This window comes from Hibiscus syriacus, unplaced genomic scaffold, assembly GCF_006381635.1.
Source record: "Hibiscus syriacus cultivar Baekdansim isolate YM2019G1 unplaced genomic scaffold, ASM638163v2 tig00001297_pilon, whole genome shotgun sequence".
Taxonomy (NCBI): domain Eukaryota; kingdom Viridiplantae; phylum Streptophyta; class Magnoliopsida; order Malvales; family Malvaceae; genus Hibiscus; species Hibiscus syriacus.
Window position 1 is genome coordinate 133,384 of NW_024061862.1, and position 18,086 is coordinate 151,469.

The window sequence follows — 18,086 nt, forward strand, 5'->3', positions numbered from 1 at the left end:
CTATGGCCACGTCGTATCTGTCAAATAATGATGTGTTAAAGACATGACTACTATGTTGACGTGTCATTATCAACATATGTTAGGTAATAAAACATATTAAATTTCGAAGAAATAATCTGAAATAATTTTAGAGACGTACTGTCGGGAAGAACTACGAACCTTAATAAAAACGAATTTAGTTATATAATTGCATAATTTTATAGTTAAGTGGCCAAAACAGAAATATTATCAAAGTTTAGATACTAACATTATAGTTTACCCAAACTTGAAAGAACTAATTGACCTGTCATAACTCATAACGTGGATCTTGATCGGGCCGAGGGACTTATGAACCGATCCTACTAACTGAGATGCAGAATAAAATTCAAAAAATACGAAAAAACAGTAACAACACTTCTAATACGAAAAAACACAGCATAATAAAATTCAAAAAATAATCCCCCACTCCTTAAGGGTGCGTTTGGTTCATGGAATATAACATTACCTATGGGAATGAGATTACCGGAATGTAACATTACCTGATACATTACTGGAAATGTTACATTACTGTGTTTGGTATGTTTGGCAGGAATATATGATTACAGTGTTTGGTTGAAGGAATATGAGATTACTGGAACGTGTATTTTACCAAACTATCCTTGTTCTATATGTGTTAACGGAATTCTAAATATTTAAATGAAAATATTTATATAAAAATCATCGAAAATATATTACTTTATTATTTTAAATTTATATACTTTTTAATAAAATTTATATATAAATTTTTTATAAAATTTAAAAGATAAATGGGTAGAATAAAAGAGTAAATATATCATGTATTATTTTAATTATAAATAATATTATTTTTTACATTATTTATCTAAAAATAGATTAAAATTTTACATCAACATTTAATTAAATAAACATATGAAAATTTTAATAGATGAACCATTTTACTCCTACCAAAATATAGGATGATGCTCACTTATTTTACTGAATTCTCTGTAAATGATAGTGTGTGTATGTTATATTTAAATTCTGCAATTCTACCTTGCAATTATTTACATTAGTCAAGTAAACTTTATTTATCATATTTGTATTAGAAAAATAAACTTGTTGATTCTTATAATTTTTAAGCTTTATTAAATGTTAGCACATTTTTCGTTTTTATAATTTAAACATTTTTTTCTGTAAATGAGAACAAAACATCATACAAAACAGATTCATTTTATTTCAACAGCAACCTATTGACTTTGCAAGACCCTTTTTATTTCAACACATCATATTCATTTTATTTTGCACATAGTAATAAACAGAATACAAACATGTGGTATTGTTGATACCCATTATGATGCAACATAACAATTCTTGATGAGTCAATGCTCCTTTAGTATGGCCCTTCATAACAACTGGCACTAACAATTCATGCACCAATCCCAGGCAGTCAGCAGTAGGCGTGGCCACATCCATTACATAAGAAAGATACCTGTAAAAAATGTACAGATACCAGACCTAAAAACATTGACCAAAACAGTAACCTTCTAAAATATGAATGCCAACAGGACAAAAAAAATAAAATAAAAGGCAAAATTCAATTACCTTAGCTTGGTGTAGACATCAGAAACTCCATAATACAAGGCAAACTCTGTTAACAGCCATTTCCATGATCCATATAATTATAAATTTCTTTGTTGGAATCGTTGAACCTTCATTGCAACTTCCAAGACAAGGTCATAAGCAACTGTTTCTGCAACATAACCACACTAAAAAAGAATGCAATTAATATCACAAAACCATTGCAGAATTAATTCATTTTTTTAGATTAAACAACTAAATATTAGACAATAGTACCAAATTGAAAGCAAACAAATAGACCAAACCTTCTTTCTTCAAACTATGAGCTACAGACATCAATGCAATTAATTAAGGAACTACGATTTAAAAGTTTAAGCTAATCCAGACTAGTTCACCTTGAGATGACTATTATCATCTGAAGTTGAGTAGTATATATACAGCTGAAGCTTGCCTACAGGTTCATGTTCTGGCTCACGGTAGATAGACCACCAGCGCAACTTGTCCGTCTACATTCAACTTTCATATGAGCATTATTAAATAAAATAAAATTACAAATTAAGTAGAACTAATTGTCGGTATTTTGGAACAATACCAAATCTTCAGCAGCAGCAGCCACTTGTACAAGGACACGACCCAAATGCTTCCCCTTGGAGTATTAAACTTCAACAATTAGTTCATCTCCCAAACTATCTGGGAAGCTGCAGGAGGTATCGGTTCCTATCTTGTCAGTAACAGTCTTAGAGAAATTTAGAGAAAGCAAGAGAGTTAAGGAATAGTTGCATACAAGAGATGTGTTTCACCAGATCCAGGCTGCATTCTTATGTTGTTTTATTCAGTCGAACTTTTCATCCTCAGCCTGCAAGCATATGTTTCTAATGACATGTATGGACAGAGAGGAAAGGATGTTGTAAAATTATAGAAAAAATAACAAGTTGGATAATCCATAACTAAAAAGGAAGATAAACCGGAAGAAACAAATATCCAAGCAAAACTACAGAAAAGTACAATCAAAATGTTTTAGTTACAAACAATTAAATGCAGATGCCCTTAAAGCACCTTCATCTTGCCAACAATTTTCTTAGGTTTTGGGGCAGCTGCCTCATTGGTAAGCTCGGAAGAACGTTTTTCCATTAGTTCCTCTTCTGATTGCAACAGAACTTGTTGTAATCTACGTAGCACGTGGAAATTTTAAGGAAAACAAAAGAAAAATTAATGGGTGTAGAACAATAGAGCATACCTTTTTACAAATCTAAACAATTCCAAATCTTCCAAAATCAGTTAAAGAACCAAATTCAAAATCTTTAGATTGTTTCTTTCTGAGAAATGGATGCATTTTCATCAATGTAAGAGGTGCCTATCAAGTGTAGTCATATATGTAAATATTGGACTACTAGACGTTATGAAAACTTTTACTAAACTAATGAAATCAAGATAGTTCGTTTGATACCAAAAACCAAAAAATTTCTATTTGTATTAAGATTTCTGTGAACATTTACTGCCTTTACCATTAACTTTCAGATTTCAGTTTTACCTAAAGTCAGAGACAAGGAACCAAACTGACTGACATGCTGCACATGGAGGTTTAAGCAGAACCAAATATAACAGCTCCAATAACAACTACAATACCTAGGAGAAGGAATTTTGATATTAACTTAAGACAAGACAAACCATGGAACGAAAAAAATTAAAACAGAACACACAAAGGGAAACTTAAAACCCATGGCATGGATGACTAAAGAAACCCTAAATAACATATGAAAATCTTATTGGGAAAAGAATCTAACTCAGGGGAAAAGAATCTAACTCAGGGGAAAATAACCAAATGCAAAATAAGAGGTCCAAAATAGGAATCAAACGCAACATTAGGAAAAGAATCAAAGAGAAATCTTACCGGTAAAACCATGAAATTAAATTCTTGGACAGAAGCAAGGTCAGGGGAGAAGAAGATAAAAGAAAAGAAATTTTAATGGGAGAAAATCTAGAGCGGTGGAGCGTGAGGAAGGAACGAGGTGCTTTGCAAAGGGATTTCAGTTTTAGGAATTCCCATTTTGAGAACACAAACCCATAACCAAGTCGAAGAAGAAGAAGATTTCAGCCATAACGAAGTGGGATAGAAGGCTATTTTAGAGAACGAAGACGGGAATAATGAAATACCTAAGGAGATGCGTGGATAGATATTCCCGAGAAAATAGTAAAAAAATCACTGTTGGTATTATTTTTTAACGGGCATTTGGTAATCTACTTCCATCCAAACGTGGATATATTTATCCAGGAAAAAAACATTCCTCCCAGGAATAAATCATACCTTGAACCAAACGGGGCCTAAGGAAAATGATCACGTGCGGTAATTTTAATATATAATTGAAAAAAACGTTATCAGTATTGTTATTATTTAAATAATAAAATTAGTTAAAAATTATTGAAAACATTATTATTTCTATCGATTTTGTTATTATTAGGCGTTTTATCGATTTTATTAACAAAACCGATAAAATATTACTGATTTTGTTATTATTAGATATTTTATCAAAAATATTAATATTTTAAATTAAAATAATAATATTTTTTACTAATTTTATTATTTAAATAATAACAACATTTTTTAATTATATATTAAGGCTCCCGTATCTTTTCTTCTTTATAGATTTACTTTCCTGGCGCTTTACTTGTAAGAACGATCCTCAGCTTGGCCGGTTCTTAAGTCGGCCGTTCGTCTCTGTTCAGCTGCTCCTTTGAAGGGCGACCGCCAGGCTTCGGTCACGTGGCCATCTTTTTTTTTTTTTTTTAACTTTTTCTAGCTCCGCCATGAGAAAACCTCGATTTTTAGATCTCTAAGTTCTAAATCTGAATCTATCTTTAGACAGCTTCGCCGGTTCTTGAGTCGGACGTTCGTCTCTGTTCAGCTGCTCCTTTGAAGGTCGACCGCCAGGCTTCGGTCACGTGGCCATCTTTTTTTAACTTTTTCTAGCTCCGCCATGAGAAAACCTCAATTTTTAGATCTCTAAGTTCTAAATCTCAATCTGAATCTATCTTTAGATTTACTTTTAGGTTTTTTGTTAATATTTTTCGTTTTAGAGATATGGCGACGAGGAACCGGACTCTGTTATTCAGGAAATACAGGGATGCGTTAAAGAGTGTAAGAATTCCGACGAGTTCGCCGGCATCATCTTCTGCCACGAGGAGCTCCGGAGGAGGACCGGTGATTGAGATGGTTAGTACTTCGTTGCTCCATCCAAATCGTTCTTATACTCCTCTAAGTACCGAGGATCCTGGAAATTCAAGGTAATTCGCAACTATTATTAATTTGTTCATATGAGATTCGGGATTAAACATCACGGTCGGGATTAATACTTGTTTTTTATTCTTCTCTTGCGTGAATTTATTTCAACGTAATTAATTAGCTCAATTTAGCTGAATAGGTCTCCTTTTATTTGAAGCAGAATTGATATAGTTTAGGCTTAAGAAGAATTGCTAAATTATCATGTTAAGTAATTAGTTTTCGAGGAATCAGCATCCAACAGATTCTTACAAATGAATGTGCTTGAACCTGTTTGATATCTTCAAACAATTCATACTAGAATTATTTAGTTGCGAGATATTTTGAATGATTTTGGAAGAGCTACAAAGATTATGAGTTGGTTAAGTTTATGCAGTACAATGAAAGACCAAGGCTTTGCAATGAGGGATTGTAGATATAAATTACAATTGGGTTTTCTTTTGAAGTTCATGTTCTCGTTCAAATAGTTATGAGTTCTTATATATATCTGTTTGAATGTTCATAAAACTCTGTAGTAGGAAAAATAAGGGTTGTCTATCTGTTGCAGTAAGGGCACCAATGCAGTTACAGTAGGTCTACCTCCAGCTTGGGTAGATGTGTCTGAAGAAATAGCAGCAAATGTGCAACGAGCACGAGCAAAAATGGCCGAGTTAGCAAAGGCTCATGCAAAGGCTTTAATGCCTTCGTTTGGTGATGGTAAAGAAGACCAACGCAATATTGAGGCTCTTACCCATGAGATAACTAATCTGTTGAAGAAATCAGAGAAGAGATTACAGAAACTCTCTGCAACTGGACCTTCTGAGGATTCAAATGTCAGGAAAAATGTCCAGGTAAGGCTTATTGATGGTGAGACAAAAGGTCATCTTCGATGTTTCTCTTCCATATACGTGTCATTGAAGAAGGGAAGATAATAATGCCTGATGCGTAGTGCTTTATCCTCTATACCCTCCGACATAATTTTAAGCTTTTATTCGCTTAGAAGATGTGTTATTCTGAACTGTTCTTTTCTTTACATTTCTTGCTTTTCATGTTTCTCTCCTTTTTGGCAGCGTCAACTTGCTACTGACCTTCAGAACTTATCAATGGAGATTCGGAAGAAGCAATCAACTTATTTGAAGCGCCTCAGGCAGCAAAAGGAGGTATAGAGAAGAAACTTCTTTCTCTACATTGCATTATTATATAGTATTTGATTGGAGTTTCACATGCTAAACAATCCATTTAATTTTGATTTCTGACTTATTCTAGTCATTTCTGTTTTTTGCACTCTTATAATGCATTTTGTGCAATGTTTTAACTAATTTATCTGTTTCTGTTGTAGGGCCAGGATGGAGTTGATCTAGAGATGAATATAAATGGAAATAGGTCTAAAACAGAAGACGATGACTTGGACGATATGGTATACTGGTTTCTTTAAACTCTCTTCCTTCCATTATATACAATCTAACTGAACACATTTTAGGAAGCATGAGCTTTAGATGAATGCCAAATCATATGTTAGGATCTTGACACTCAATTGTTGGCAATCAAGCTCCAAAATGTGCCTACTTCAACTTCCATATGTTTTCCTTGTATATCATAATCAGGTTTTGATGGATTTGTGTCTTTTATCTGATTCGAGTTTGGTGTCACATTCTCATGTTGCACGATTATGTTCATGTAGGTTAGTGAGCATTCAATGGCAAAATTAAAACAAAGTGAAGCATTAACAGTTGAGAGGGAAAGGGAGATTCAACAGGCAAGTCTATTGCTCTTGATCTTTTTGTCATCTGATTCTGTGTTCATAGCTATCCGGAATTTATTATCTATGCTTGTGTTATAATGGATTTTGTAGGTTGTGGAGTCTGTAAATGAGCTTGCTCAGATTATGAAGGATCTGTCAGTTCTTGTGATTGATCAGGTAGGAATCCATCTAGCATTAATAATAGGTTATAAACTTTTCTCGGAGTTATTAAATTCAGTCTACAAACAGGGTACCATTGTCGACCGGATAGACTACAACATTCAAAATGTTGCAACTACGGTCGAAGAAGGCCTCAAACAACTACAAAAGGTCTTTCATCTTTGCCCATGATTGATCTTCATTTACACAATTTTCAAGGAGTCATTCTAATTCTTGTATGGATTCGAGTTGTAGGCAGAGAGAACACAGAAACAAGGAGGCATGGTGATGTGTGCTACGGTGCTCGTTATAATGTGCTTTGTCATGTTGGTCCTTCTGATTCTCAAGGAGATACTCTTCTGATCCACAACCATGGCTTTTTCTCTCGACTATTTCCTTTTTGACCTGCTGTGTAAGCCAAGTACTTTACATGTCGAGAAGCAACAATTTCCATGGACAGCAGCAAAAGAACGTTGGAAAATTTGAGTAGCCCCACATACTCATACGACTTTAGAGGCTTGTGTTTACTTTCTTTCTCTTTGATTTTTCATTTTCTGTCGTCCTTTGGAGAAACTGGGAAGAGAGGGAAAGGAGGGGTTTTGAGGATTGATCTATATAGAGCTTATAAGTTAAAAGTTGTATTCTTTTTACTTGATCAAAGGAAGGGAAGGAGTGATGTTGATTCTTTAAAACTCGGTGGGTAGGGAATTTCTAGTTGTAGTTGGTTCCCACGAGGAGATGAGGTGTTTGCTTATATATTACCGTACATGTATCAATTCTTTTGGTTTCAAAGAAATGACAAAATCCACTTCGTGAGAATTAAGCTCATATATATATATATATATATGAAGTTGCTATTAGGATTTAGTGGCAAAGCCTGAAAGTAACAATCATCGACCAAAGGAATCTATAGCCTCGTTCGGTTGTATATCTGCCTAGATATCAGCTTCATTTTTTTTATTCTAGGGAATAATTTATATTATCTCGATACTAAAGGAAGCAGCTTCCGTAGCTCGGTTAGAGCACCGCTTTAGTAAGCAGGAGGTCTTGAGTTTTTCTCTAGACGAAAGCAGGTTGTTTTGAATGCCTTTGCATGCAGGGCCATCGCCCTACGCTGTCTTTTACATCACTATACAACGCCTTTTTCTCTACTGAAAAAACAATGCTTGCTGTTCCGAGAACACAAATAGTAATCAATGAAGCCTAACTACAATTTTGGAACTCTTTTTAGTTTAAACAGAGGATTGAAAGTTGGTAAACTATATAACTCAATGAGGCTTGCTGATTGTTTAGCTTGCAAGAATCAAGCAGGCCTTAGGTTTGGTGACGTTGAGGACGATGCAAGCTCATCACCTTCTCAACAAAACACCCCATAAGATGGAACAAAACGTAAAACAGAAATCAAAACCATAAACTATACCATTCCCAAAGTGAAGAAAAGGAAATTATTATGATCTTTTTATGCAGATTTCCCCTCAAAGAACCATCATTCGTAACGAAACACACGAGTAGTGTTACTTGGATGATACACTTAAGTAGATTCGAATAAATGGGAATGGGTATAAAGTTGGTCGTGAATGATGAAACTGTGAATTGTAATCATATTTAGTACATTGCATCCATTTTTGTGATCAGAAGAGGGCTTCCAACCATTTTTTATAATATCCAATTGCATTGGTTTTATAATATGAACCGTCCAAACAATGAACGTATACGGAATTTCAATGCTCTCTTTAAAACTATTTCCTAAACCCTAAACCCCACCACACGTCCAAACCCTAAAACTCTCATTTCTAATCCCATGCGTTCTTCTCCAACCATTTATGGTTGGATACATAGGACATCGTGAAATTTTATATTAGAAAAATACATTTATACCTCTTTGAGAGAAAAAAATACTAATAAAAAATATATATAAAAAAGTTAATTTTTTTTTTGAGAGAACAATATCTTTGTTGGTCTCTCAAGTCATCTTGATAATTGTAAACTAACTGTGGACACCCGTTTTTGTCCGGGTCTTTTTTATTTATTTTTATTTTTATTTTTTATTTTTATTTATTTTTATTATTATTAATTATTATTAACTATTATTATTAATTTTACATATTACATTTTTGCAGGCTTAGAAGCCCAATTCAGATTACAAAGGCCCAATCCCGGAGCCCAACAACCCAGACCTGCGGCCCAGCAATCGGCCCAAACCCGCTAGGGTTACCCCTTCTCTGCCTCAGCGCCGCACCATCAAGACCGTCTGATCTGGACCCATCCAATGGTCCAGATCAAAGGTCATTTAGGTCTAAAACCCTAACCGTTCAGTAGCCGTCGCCCTCAACAGAGGAAATGTCGTGCCGCCGCCGCAAGTTCCGGCCCACTCCGATGATCTAGTCACTGTTACCACACCACCATCGTCATCTACAGTGAAACATATCACCAAATCAGTATATATTTCATCTACAGTAGCCTAAATCCGAAAACCCATTAAAATAACACCCCAAAATCCTGAAAAATCTGGACTTTATCCACCCAAATCAGAGAAATCAAATCCTATCTACCTAGATATCATCATCATATCACCAAATACTCAACATAAATCAAGGGAACGAAACCAAAAAAAAAAAAGGAAGGAAACGAAAAAGAAAAATACAGAGAGAGATTCGAAACAGAAAAAAAAAAAGGAGAGGCATCTTACCTTTAGAGAGAGATCCGAGCGTTGTATCTTCGCCGGAGTGAACAGGAGCCACTACCGAAGGTAAAACAACCTCTCTTTTCCTAGATCTAGTTTTTCTTGGGGTGGGTTTTCGTTTGTTTTTTTTGTTGGTTGAGGTCTGGGAGAGGAAGTAGAGTGATTGAGGTTGTGTTGCTCCCCGTGGCCACCGGCTTACGGTGGCCGGGGAGCCGTGTTGTTCTCGTGAGGAGAAACGAGGAAGAAGGGAAGGGGAGGGAAGAACGAGTGAAACGGCTGAGGAAATGGGGAGCGAGCAAATGATTTTAGGGTTTTAGAATAACCCTTAAAAGGGTTATATTTCAGACGTCGAGCAACGTCGTTTTGAAGCAAGAGGGAGGCCGAGTGATGGGATTAAGGGCTAATAGCCTATTTGGTCCTCTTACCTCTGTAATCTTGCACGCGTGTTCTTAACATTTATGGGTAAATAACAGTTTAGGTCCCTCAAGCTTTTGTAAGGGTTGTAATCTGGTCACTAAATGAAATCCATGCAATCTTATTTCGAGCCTATAGTTTTATTTTGTTTTATTTGAATCACTAGTTTATATATTATGTATGTTTTATGATCTTCGAATTTGGACATGTGATTTATGTTTTTTTTCATTTTGGTCACTGGACTGGTTATTGTTAATATTTTTGAAAGTTTAGACATTGTACTCTTTATTTATGAAACTTTTATCTTGATCACTACTCTCATATTTTGGGTTAAATATCGATTAATGTCTGTTTATTTTACTTTCATTATATTTTAGTCCTTATCTGGTTTATTATTACATTTTTATTAGAGTTCGAATTTGGCCATATTATTTTATGCATGTTTCGTTTTAGTCCCTGTTTAACATTTGGCTTAATTATGGTTTAGTTCTTTATGTTTTTTTCATTTCATTTTGGTCCCTAATATGATTTATGGTTTAGTTTTTTACTGTTTTTTTAAAATATTTGTTAATTATATTTTAGCCCCTTAAATGTTTTAATATTTATTTTGGGCTGTAATATTTACTAATTTGTATTTTAGTCATTTATGTATGGATGTGCATTTTACTCATTAGTTAATTATTGGTATTGTGTTTACTTTAATTTAATGTAAATCTTTGTATTTCCAATCACATTTATTTTCATTATATTTTTATCTATGTAAGAAATATTCGATTATATTTTCAAGAACACGTATGCGTAGAATGGGCGTGGAAAGTACCACTTGGTCGAAGTGGTACGATCCGATACGGCATTTTAACGACATAGGGACTTGTAACAAGTCGAGTATATTTTACTAATTAATTTATTAAAATGATGTAATATGTGGTACCTTAAGTGACACTCACTTTATTTTATGTGAATGTAAATTTTAAATTTTCATTTTATATTCGTTACACGTTTTTAAATAAATGATGAGAGAATATTCTTTAAAAGATAAGAAATAGACGAGTTAACTTTCCCGATGGAGGATTGTTAATCTCGAGATTTCCTTTCAAATTAAAGAATTTTCTCTGATAAAATAATTCGAAGTAAATTAATTAAATCTCAATAAACGAATCATATTTTAGCTTTATATTCAATTTGTAATTTCCACCATTTACGACGATGTGTAAGCTACACAGTACCAATTTTGGGCGTTGTGGGGTGTTTACCCTTCCCCACACGTAACCGACTCCCGAACCTGTTTTAAATGAATCTTTGGTAACGTAGACCAAATTTTTGTCTTATAAAATTATTTTTCTTAAAATTGTTTTTAAAAGACGTTTTTAGGTATTTGACCTACCTAACCCAAAGGTCGATGGCGACTTTTTTCAATTTTATTCAAATCCATTCAAAATCACCAAATTTTCCAAATTAAAGTCATAATTGTTTTTAAAAAAAATAATATTTAATTGTTTTACCTAAAAAATGGTTATGACACTAACCACAAAGCAAAATTGAAATAAACAAGTACCTTTATGGGGTATGAATTATTCCACTCCAAATTAGAATGGTGGATTATCTACGGTTTTTCTATTATGAAAGAATATTATTTATCTCACTCCGTTATATGGAATTATTATTTTACATTTATATATATATATATATATGATTATTAAGGAAATAAAAAAATATAGAAATTCATTATAAAAAATCTTAATTTCTTTTACGCTTAGATAATTGTAGAAAAAAATTCTTAAAAGACTATATCAAATATTTATTTAGTTTAAAACTTTAAATATATTAAAAATGATTAGTAAAAATCAAATAGAATCAAAGTAAGATAGTATGTACCATGTAGATGAATGTATCTAACCATGGAAGTATAAATGATTTTCAAAATTATACTTCCAAGAATAAAACTAAAGAATAAATGGAAAACTAAAAAAATTAACATGATAAACGAAGAGAGAGATAATTTTATTAGAAAATGAAAAGTTAAAATTCTAAAATTTTACTAGGAATGAACACTAAAGATTATGAACAAGCAAAAACGTGAGTCGCATAAACATATCAAAATTTATACAAAAAGGAAAAGCAATACGTGCAAAGTTGCGTTGCTCAGAGGACAAATAGAATATCAAACCATTCATTAATTACAGTAACGATACACTGTATGTCGACAAGATTTGCCCATTATGACCAAAGACACATTGGTTACATACTATATAAAAGAAAAATATAACAATTTGACATGTAAACCTGCAAAATTTGCATTTTATTACAGTTTAAGAGGGGGGCACTAACGTGGTTTGAGTGAGGAAACTAGTTATTCACACAATCAGAGAAGATGAACAGAAAAAAGATTTATACATTGGTATTATCATTCAAAGAAAAATAACAAACCTGTGTTTATGCATCATCTCCGGTGACGACATTTACAACTGTGCGAAGAGCGGGAATCAGCATGGAAGGAGATGGATGCCTGCTTAAGCCGCGGGATTTTAGATTTAGGTCAGGCAAACAAACAAATCATAAATAGAAATACTTTTCAGAGTGAATGAAAAGCAAATAATCTTCAGTCACATCAAAATTTCTACCAAACGCCCACACACACCACCTTCGATAACAGCTTGAATTTTTCAACATGCATCAGCTAATACTTCATCATTTGAATGAATAAGATGTGCCAATGCAGGAAGTGCAGGCTTAACCTGAACAAAACATAAAGGATAAATTAGTAAGGCAGTAATTAATTCAACTCCAGCAGTGAGTTGCCACATGATATTCAGCCAGAAAATAAAACTCTGTATTCATAAGCCATCTCACTCTCCGATTTAATTTTAGCAATGCACGATATCTCAACTCTCTGCTTTATGTTTTGCAAGAGTTTAATTGATTTTTTGAAATAAATATGGACCCTTTCTTCTAAATCTTTATGTCTTGAAGTCCAAGATGAGCCCAAGTTGGATTCCGTGAGGAACAAAACTGGGTTCGATCCGACATAAAGCTTGGAGTTTGGATAAAGTAATCCATGGAAGCTCATTAACAAAAGCCCATTTGTTATTTCCTCCTTATCTCTGAAAAGTTAAAATCCTGAAAAATCTAGCAGCTTGCGTGTCCAAAGCTGGTGACATGAAAAATTCTGTGAAATGATATTAAAAAAAAAGGCGGGCCCCACAATTCGACGATCAACGGCTGAGAAAGGAAAACGAAGCCCCTTTTGTCATCTCAATTGAAACTCCCCCAACACTTGTCCGGAATCATGGAGAAGTTTCTAGAACTTTTTTGCTTTTCGCCATTCTTACAGAACTCAACACATAATAATCTATCTAGAACCTTCTTTTCCACCGCCACTTATAAATATCTAACCCCCCTATGTCTCTTACATTTGATAATCCAACGAACTCTGTCAGTTGTTTTTTTCCTTACAAAGATTGAAGATTTTTCAGACGGAACATAGAAAAAAGGTAGAACACTCTAACAGTATACAAGGATTGATGGAAGAAGTGGTAATAAAGGAAGAGGAAACTCAAGTGACGTTTGCTGCTCCTGGAACGGCGGGGTTATCTTCATCTTCATCGTCTTCTTCGTCTTCTAATGCCACTCCGCAGCCGCGGGAAGGGCTTAACGAGGTTGGTCCGCCGCCGTTCCTCACCAAAACTTTCGAAATGGTCGAAGACCCATCGACAGACTCGGTAGTTTCATGGAGTAAAGCTCGAAACAGCTTCATTGTTTGGGACTCCCATAAATTCTCCACCACTCTGCTTCCTAGGTATTTCAAGCACAACAATTTCTCCAGTTTCATTCGCCAGCTCAATACATATGTAAGTATCTCACTTCAAAATTTTCGCTTAGTTTCATCATCAATTCAACATGTAGTATTCAGTTTAATGGTGGATTTGAATGCAGGGCTTTCGAAAAACTGATCCAGATAGATGGGAATTTGCAAATGAAGGGTTTCTGGGAGGGAAAAAGCACCTATTGAAAACGATCAAGAGGAGAAGAAATTTGGTGCCGAGCTCGCAACATCAAGGTGGAGGAGCTTGTGTTGAGTTAGGACAATTTGGATTAGATGAAGAAGTGGAACGATTAAAGAGGGATCGAAGTGTTTTACTAGCCGAAATCGTGCGATTAAGGCAGCAACAGCAGCATTCAAGGTACCAAGTTGTTGCAATGGAGGAAAGGTTACAGAACACAGAGAGGAAACAGCAGCAGATAATGACATTCCTTGCTAAAGCTCTACGAAACCCAACTTTTATCCAGCAATTCGCTCAGCAAAGACAGGTTCATGGGGTCGAAATCGGGCGAAAACGCCGACTAGTAGCGAGCCCCAGCTTGGAGAATTTGCAGCAAGAAGCAGTCCCTGTGGTGGTCGATAATGATCAAGTCGAGGAACAAGAAGAATTGGCTACCATCGAGTCAGAGATCGAGACGTTTTTCACATCCGCCATGGACAATGAATCCAGCAGTGAAATCAAGGATCATATAACAAGTCCAATGCCCGTGTCGAATGTGACTAACAGCTTGGGTGTCAATGATACGATATGGGAAGAGTTAATAAATGAAGATTTGATAGGTGGTGAACCAACGGAGGAACTCGTGGTTGGTGATCAAGCTGAAGTTGATGTTCAAGTTGAAGATTTGGCAGCAAACCAAGCAGATTGGGTTGATGATTTGCAGGAACTTGTGGATCAAATGGGTTATCTCAGATCAAATCCATGACCAAGAGAAAAAAAACACATTAATGGAATGCAGGATTCTAGGCTTTGACTTGAGTTGGTCTCTTTGGCACCATTCCTTGTTTTATTAAACTGGTATGTTCATCAAAATCTCATCTTGTTGTTCATGTTGTTTATGGTTATTGCTTGTGATACTTAACATGTATATGATTTCTCTTACAGCAGGGAATGGTGAAAGTTGCTTAGGGGCCAACAATTGTTCTTGTTAACCACTGTATCCTTTATTAATCGCCAACTCGTATCTTTTTTGTTCTTCGGAGAAACTCTTTCAAAGCTTTATTAGTTTATAACATGTATATTTATTGTTACAAAAAGGGCCAAAACCCTTCACATAAGAGGAGGAAACACTACATAAGATCTATAAATATTCTAACCTAAAACATCTAGGAGAGTGTTGCCCCCCGATTGCACCCACGAATCAACATGAAGCGCATCCACTTATACTCGGAGAAAGCTTAATAGCTTTTAAAGTCAATCTAGCTAATTATATATAAACAAACTTGGTGGCGAGCCGCCTTTGTGCGGCACTGCGACTAATTGACCTCCATCGGATAACAGCTCGTAACTTCAACCACCTAGCTTTGGGCCACACATCTCTGGTCTCTCTAATGCTTTGGCTATTTACATTTGGGAAAGATGAAAGGATGCCTACCGATGATTCGGAAGTCAAAGTCGAAATATTAGATCCACGGGGTAGTCCCCATGCAGGAGTAGTTGAACTCCAGATTGGCATTTCGGCTTGAGAATTATCCTCGGTCGCGAAATGATCATCTGTGAAAAATGACACTGTTCTGTCCATTGGATTGGAAGATTCCTCCCAATCTGAAGCCGGTTCTTAGTGTTGAATTGAAAGCTTTGATAGCAGGTTCATCACGTGGTAAAGAAACCTGTAATTGATTGGCATCTTTCATTCCATAGGCATAGGATGTTGAGGATTGGTTGAAATAACTATTTGATGTATCTGGTTCATCTTCATACATACATAAAAGAATGAACTCGATCAAGGCGTGATTTGTTTATTGAAATGACAATTATGTCTATACAAGAAAATTATTGTACCTTGCTTTTCAACTGAGAAATCAGTTTGTTGCAGAAGTAAATTTGGGATACCAAGTGGCTCAGGCAGATCTGTCAAGGGAATTGAGGGTCCCGTAGTTGCTCGCCGGTCGACCAAAACCAGGTACTGAACATTTTTGTAAGCTTGTCTCTTTGCATCTTCCACCAGAAGCTGGAAATCAAGCAGAGAATCATTCGATATCGTCATATGGTACATATCTGTGAAGTACAGTAAATGAATACTCCATAAGAGCTCATATAAATACGAACTTTTTGAGAAAAGGTCAATTTTTCCACGGGGTGGTAATTTTCGCCATCCAATGTTGCTGCCACAACTCTGTAAATGGAGTCTAATAGAAGTCCAACGCTTTGTGCGGTTCCATAGTAGGAATACCACTCATCATCAAGAGCACAAGTCAAAGCATGATCTATGATTGTATCCCATACCCGATTCGAGATACCACCACCGAGTATCTGCAGTAATTAATATCACAAATCAGATTAGTTCAGCAGAACAAATCCACACTATATACGTGTGTGTGTATATATATATATACTCGTATCCCTAAACTACACCGCGCACACACGGAGGTACATACTCATAACTGCACTCATCTCAAATCAAGTAACATAGACCATGACAATAACATGTATGCTCAAAATATTGTAATTGAAATAAAGAGATTACTCTCTTACATCGCGCAGTGAAGATGGATCCGTAACATGCAACCTCAGGAAGTCCTTGACTGTGAAAATATTATGAGAGGTGAGACGTTTATGGAAGGCACCATCTTTGGCTATCCTTTCCAGACGCCATACTTCATCATGGGGGAAGGGAGGGTAGTGCTTCTTGTACACTGCATATACAAGTACCATTAATTAGTTGATGTACAGAAGAGATTATAGAAGCTGAAGTTTATAAACAGCATTTGAACAGTGAACTTACACTCTCCACGATGATCCTTCACCACGAATGCTTCACTTGTAGCCTCCCTGATTGTTGATTCACCAAAAGTTATCTGCATAATTCTAGCTCCTAGTCTAAACTTTCGACTTCTTATCCAGCTAGAATTATCGGTGAAAATCACATTATCAACTGTTCCCACACCATCAACCAATGTGATACTGAGATCACCCGTCACCAGTGGCCTTCTACCTTCTCTTTCACGAAGAACACTGGCATTGAATTCACATTCTGTCCAATCTTCTCGTTCGTCACTGCCAAACTCACCATTAAGGACTACAATTTCAACCTTAATAGAAGACAGTGAACCAGATGAGATCATCATTTCCGTAGTTGCATCAACTAGGATAATCCTAATGGTCTCCCCATCCTCTGCTTCAACCTTGCGTCCAGTAAATATGGTAGAGGGTAGTTTATTGACAAATCGTAACTGCAAGCTTCTTCCTCTAGATGCTTCAATCTTATTAAGTAAGGACCTAAAACGCCAGTAAACAAAAGACCAGTGTTAGACAATTAATTGAGATGAATACTTATTTAGACATGAATGGCATATTCTAGTGTTCAATTCATTGCAGCAAAATCTTTTAACATGTGTTCTATGCAAACAGGTCCAATATAGCTTACCTTGAAGATGGGTGAAAGGAAGATAGAATTGCTCTTTCCACTTCTTCCCTTACCTATTCACAAATGACATGTACGAGAATTAAAAAACAGAGATGTATAATAAACACGAGTATTTTAATGGAAATGAAGAGTTTGAGTAACATAAACGACATCTAAACATCTCAAGTTACAAGATTTGCTGCTAATGTAAACTCAAAACGATCCGATGATTGAACTAACCCATGATCGAAGCATCGGTTCCAGGTTGAGCACAATTCTATTAAAGGAAAGCCTTCCAAATCCCATTATGCTTCTAACAGCACTGGATCACAAACATGTGAATGATTAATTAGCTTAGAACCATAAAGAACCAAACTCGTCTCATTTCATGCATAAATAAACCAAACTCACTCCTTAAGGGTAGCCCTTTTCGGCTCAGGAGCCATAGATTCAAACCTCTCATCAGCTCCATCAGGAGCAGGCCTCTTACAAGGCAACTTCATGGGAAGCAACAGAAGCTGGAATTGACAATGGTTTAATGTAAGGCTAAAACTAAACACTTGGAGAGCATGTAATATTCAAACCCCAGTAAGCAAAACCTTCTCCAGCTGTCCCTTTTATATGAACTAGCAGTAAATAGCATTGTTTCAGTTGACTAATAAATACAACTAAAATCATTCGTTGAATATTACCAGGAAACTTACACACAAAAAAAGCATCACTAATTCCGAAACACGTATTGCTACTAAAGTCAAGAAAAAAAATTGTAATGAAAGCATTCAGAGCAACAAGAAAAATCCAAAAAAGAAAGGAGCTAGCAACTAAATCATTATTAAAATATAGGGTATTTCTATGAGGACATGTACATGCTTGAATTCTACACATGACTAGAC

The 18,086-nt window shown here is 35.3% G+C and overlaps 2 protein-coding genes, 1 long non-coding RNA gene and 1 pseudogene across 3 annotated transcripts; 3 read left to right on the forward strand and 1 right to left on the reverse strand.

Moving 5' to 3' along the window:
* Positions 1–166: 166 nt before the first annotated feature.
* Positions 167–16,139, forward strand: LOC120124779. The gene is made up of 3 exons (XR_005516301.1): positions 167–178; positions 2,922–2,929; positions 15,576–16,139. It is a non-coding gene; the product is annotated as an uncharacterized LOC120124779 (long non-coding RNA).
* Positions 4,427–7,529, forward strand: LOC120124768 (syntaxin-41-like). Its single transcript, XM_039143350.1, has 8 exons — positions 4,427–4,836; positions 5,379–5,661; positions 5,881–5,970; positions 6,150–6,227; positions 6,492–6,566; positions 6,663–6,728; positions 6,801–6,881; positions 6,966–7,529. The coding sequence occupies exons 1-8, from the start codon at positions 4,634–4,636 to the stop codon at positions 7,071–7,073; spliced, it is 984 nt and encodes a 327-aa protein (XP_038999281.1). The 5' UTR covers positions 4,427–4,633; the 3' UTR covers positions 7,074–7,529.
* On the forward strand, positions 13,153–14,559 carry LOC120124758 (heat shock factor protein HSF30-like). Its single transcript, XM_039143345.1, has 2 exons — positions 13,153–13,655; positions 13,741–14,559. Exons 1-2 carry the CDS (start codon positions 13,329–13,331, stop codon positions 14,551–14,553), a joined length of 1,140 nt encoding a protein of 379 aa, XP_038999276.1. The 5' UTR covers positions 13,153–13,328; the 3' UTR covers positions 14,554–14,559.
* LOC120124750 lies at positions 14,973–17,789 on the reverse strand (annotated as a pseudogene).
* Between the last annotated feature and the right edge of the window lie 297 nt (positions 17,790–18,086).

Excerpts from the sequence above, each read along its gene's own strand:
- LOC120124768 (XM_039143350.1), top strand. The coding sequence starts at position 4,634 with ATGGCGACGAGGAACCGGACTCTGTTATTCAGGAAATACAGGGATGCG. Across the intron at positions 6,567-6,662 it reads GGGAAAGGGAGATTCAACAG|GTTGTGGAGTCTGTAAATGA; the intron begins GCAAGTCTATTG and ends TGGATTTTGTAG. Across the intron at positions 6,729-6,800 it reads CAGTTCTTGTGATTGATCAG|GGTACCATTGTCGACCGGAT; the intron begins GTAGGAATCCAT and ends GTCTACAAACAG.
- LOC120124758 (XM_039143345.1), top strand. The coding sequence starts at position 13,329 with ATGGAAGAAGTGGTAATAAAGGAAGAGGAAACTCAAGTGACGTTTGCT. Across the intron at positions 13,656-13,740 it reads TTCGCCAGCTCAATACATAT|GGCTTTCGAAAAACTGATCC; the intron begins GTAAGTATCTCA and ends ATTTGAATGCAG.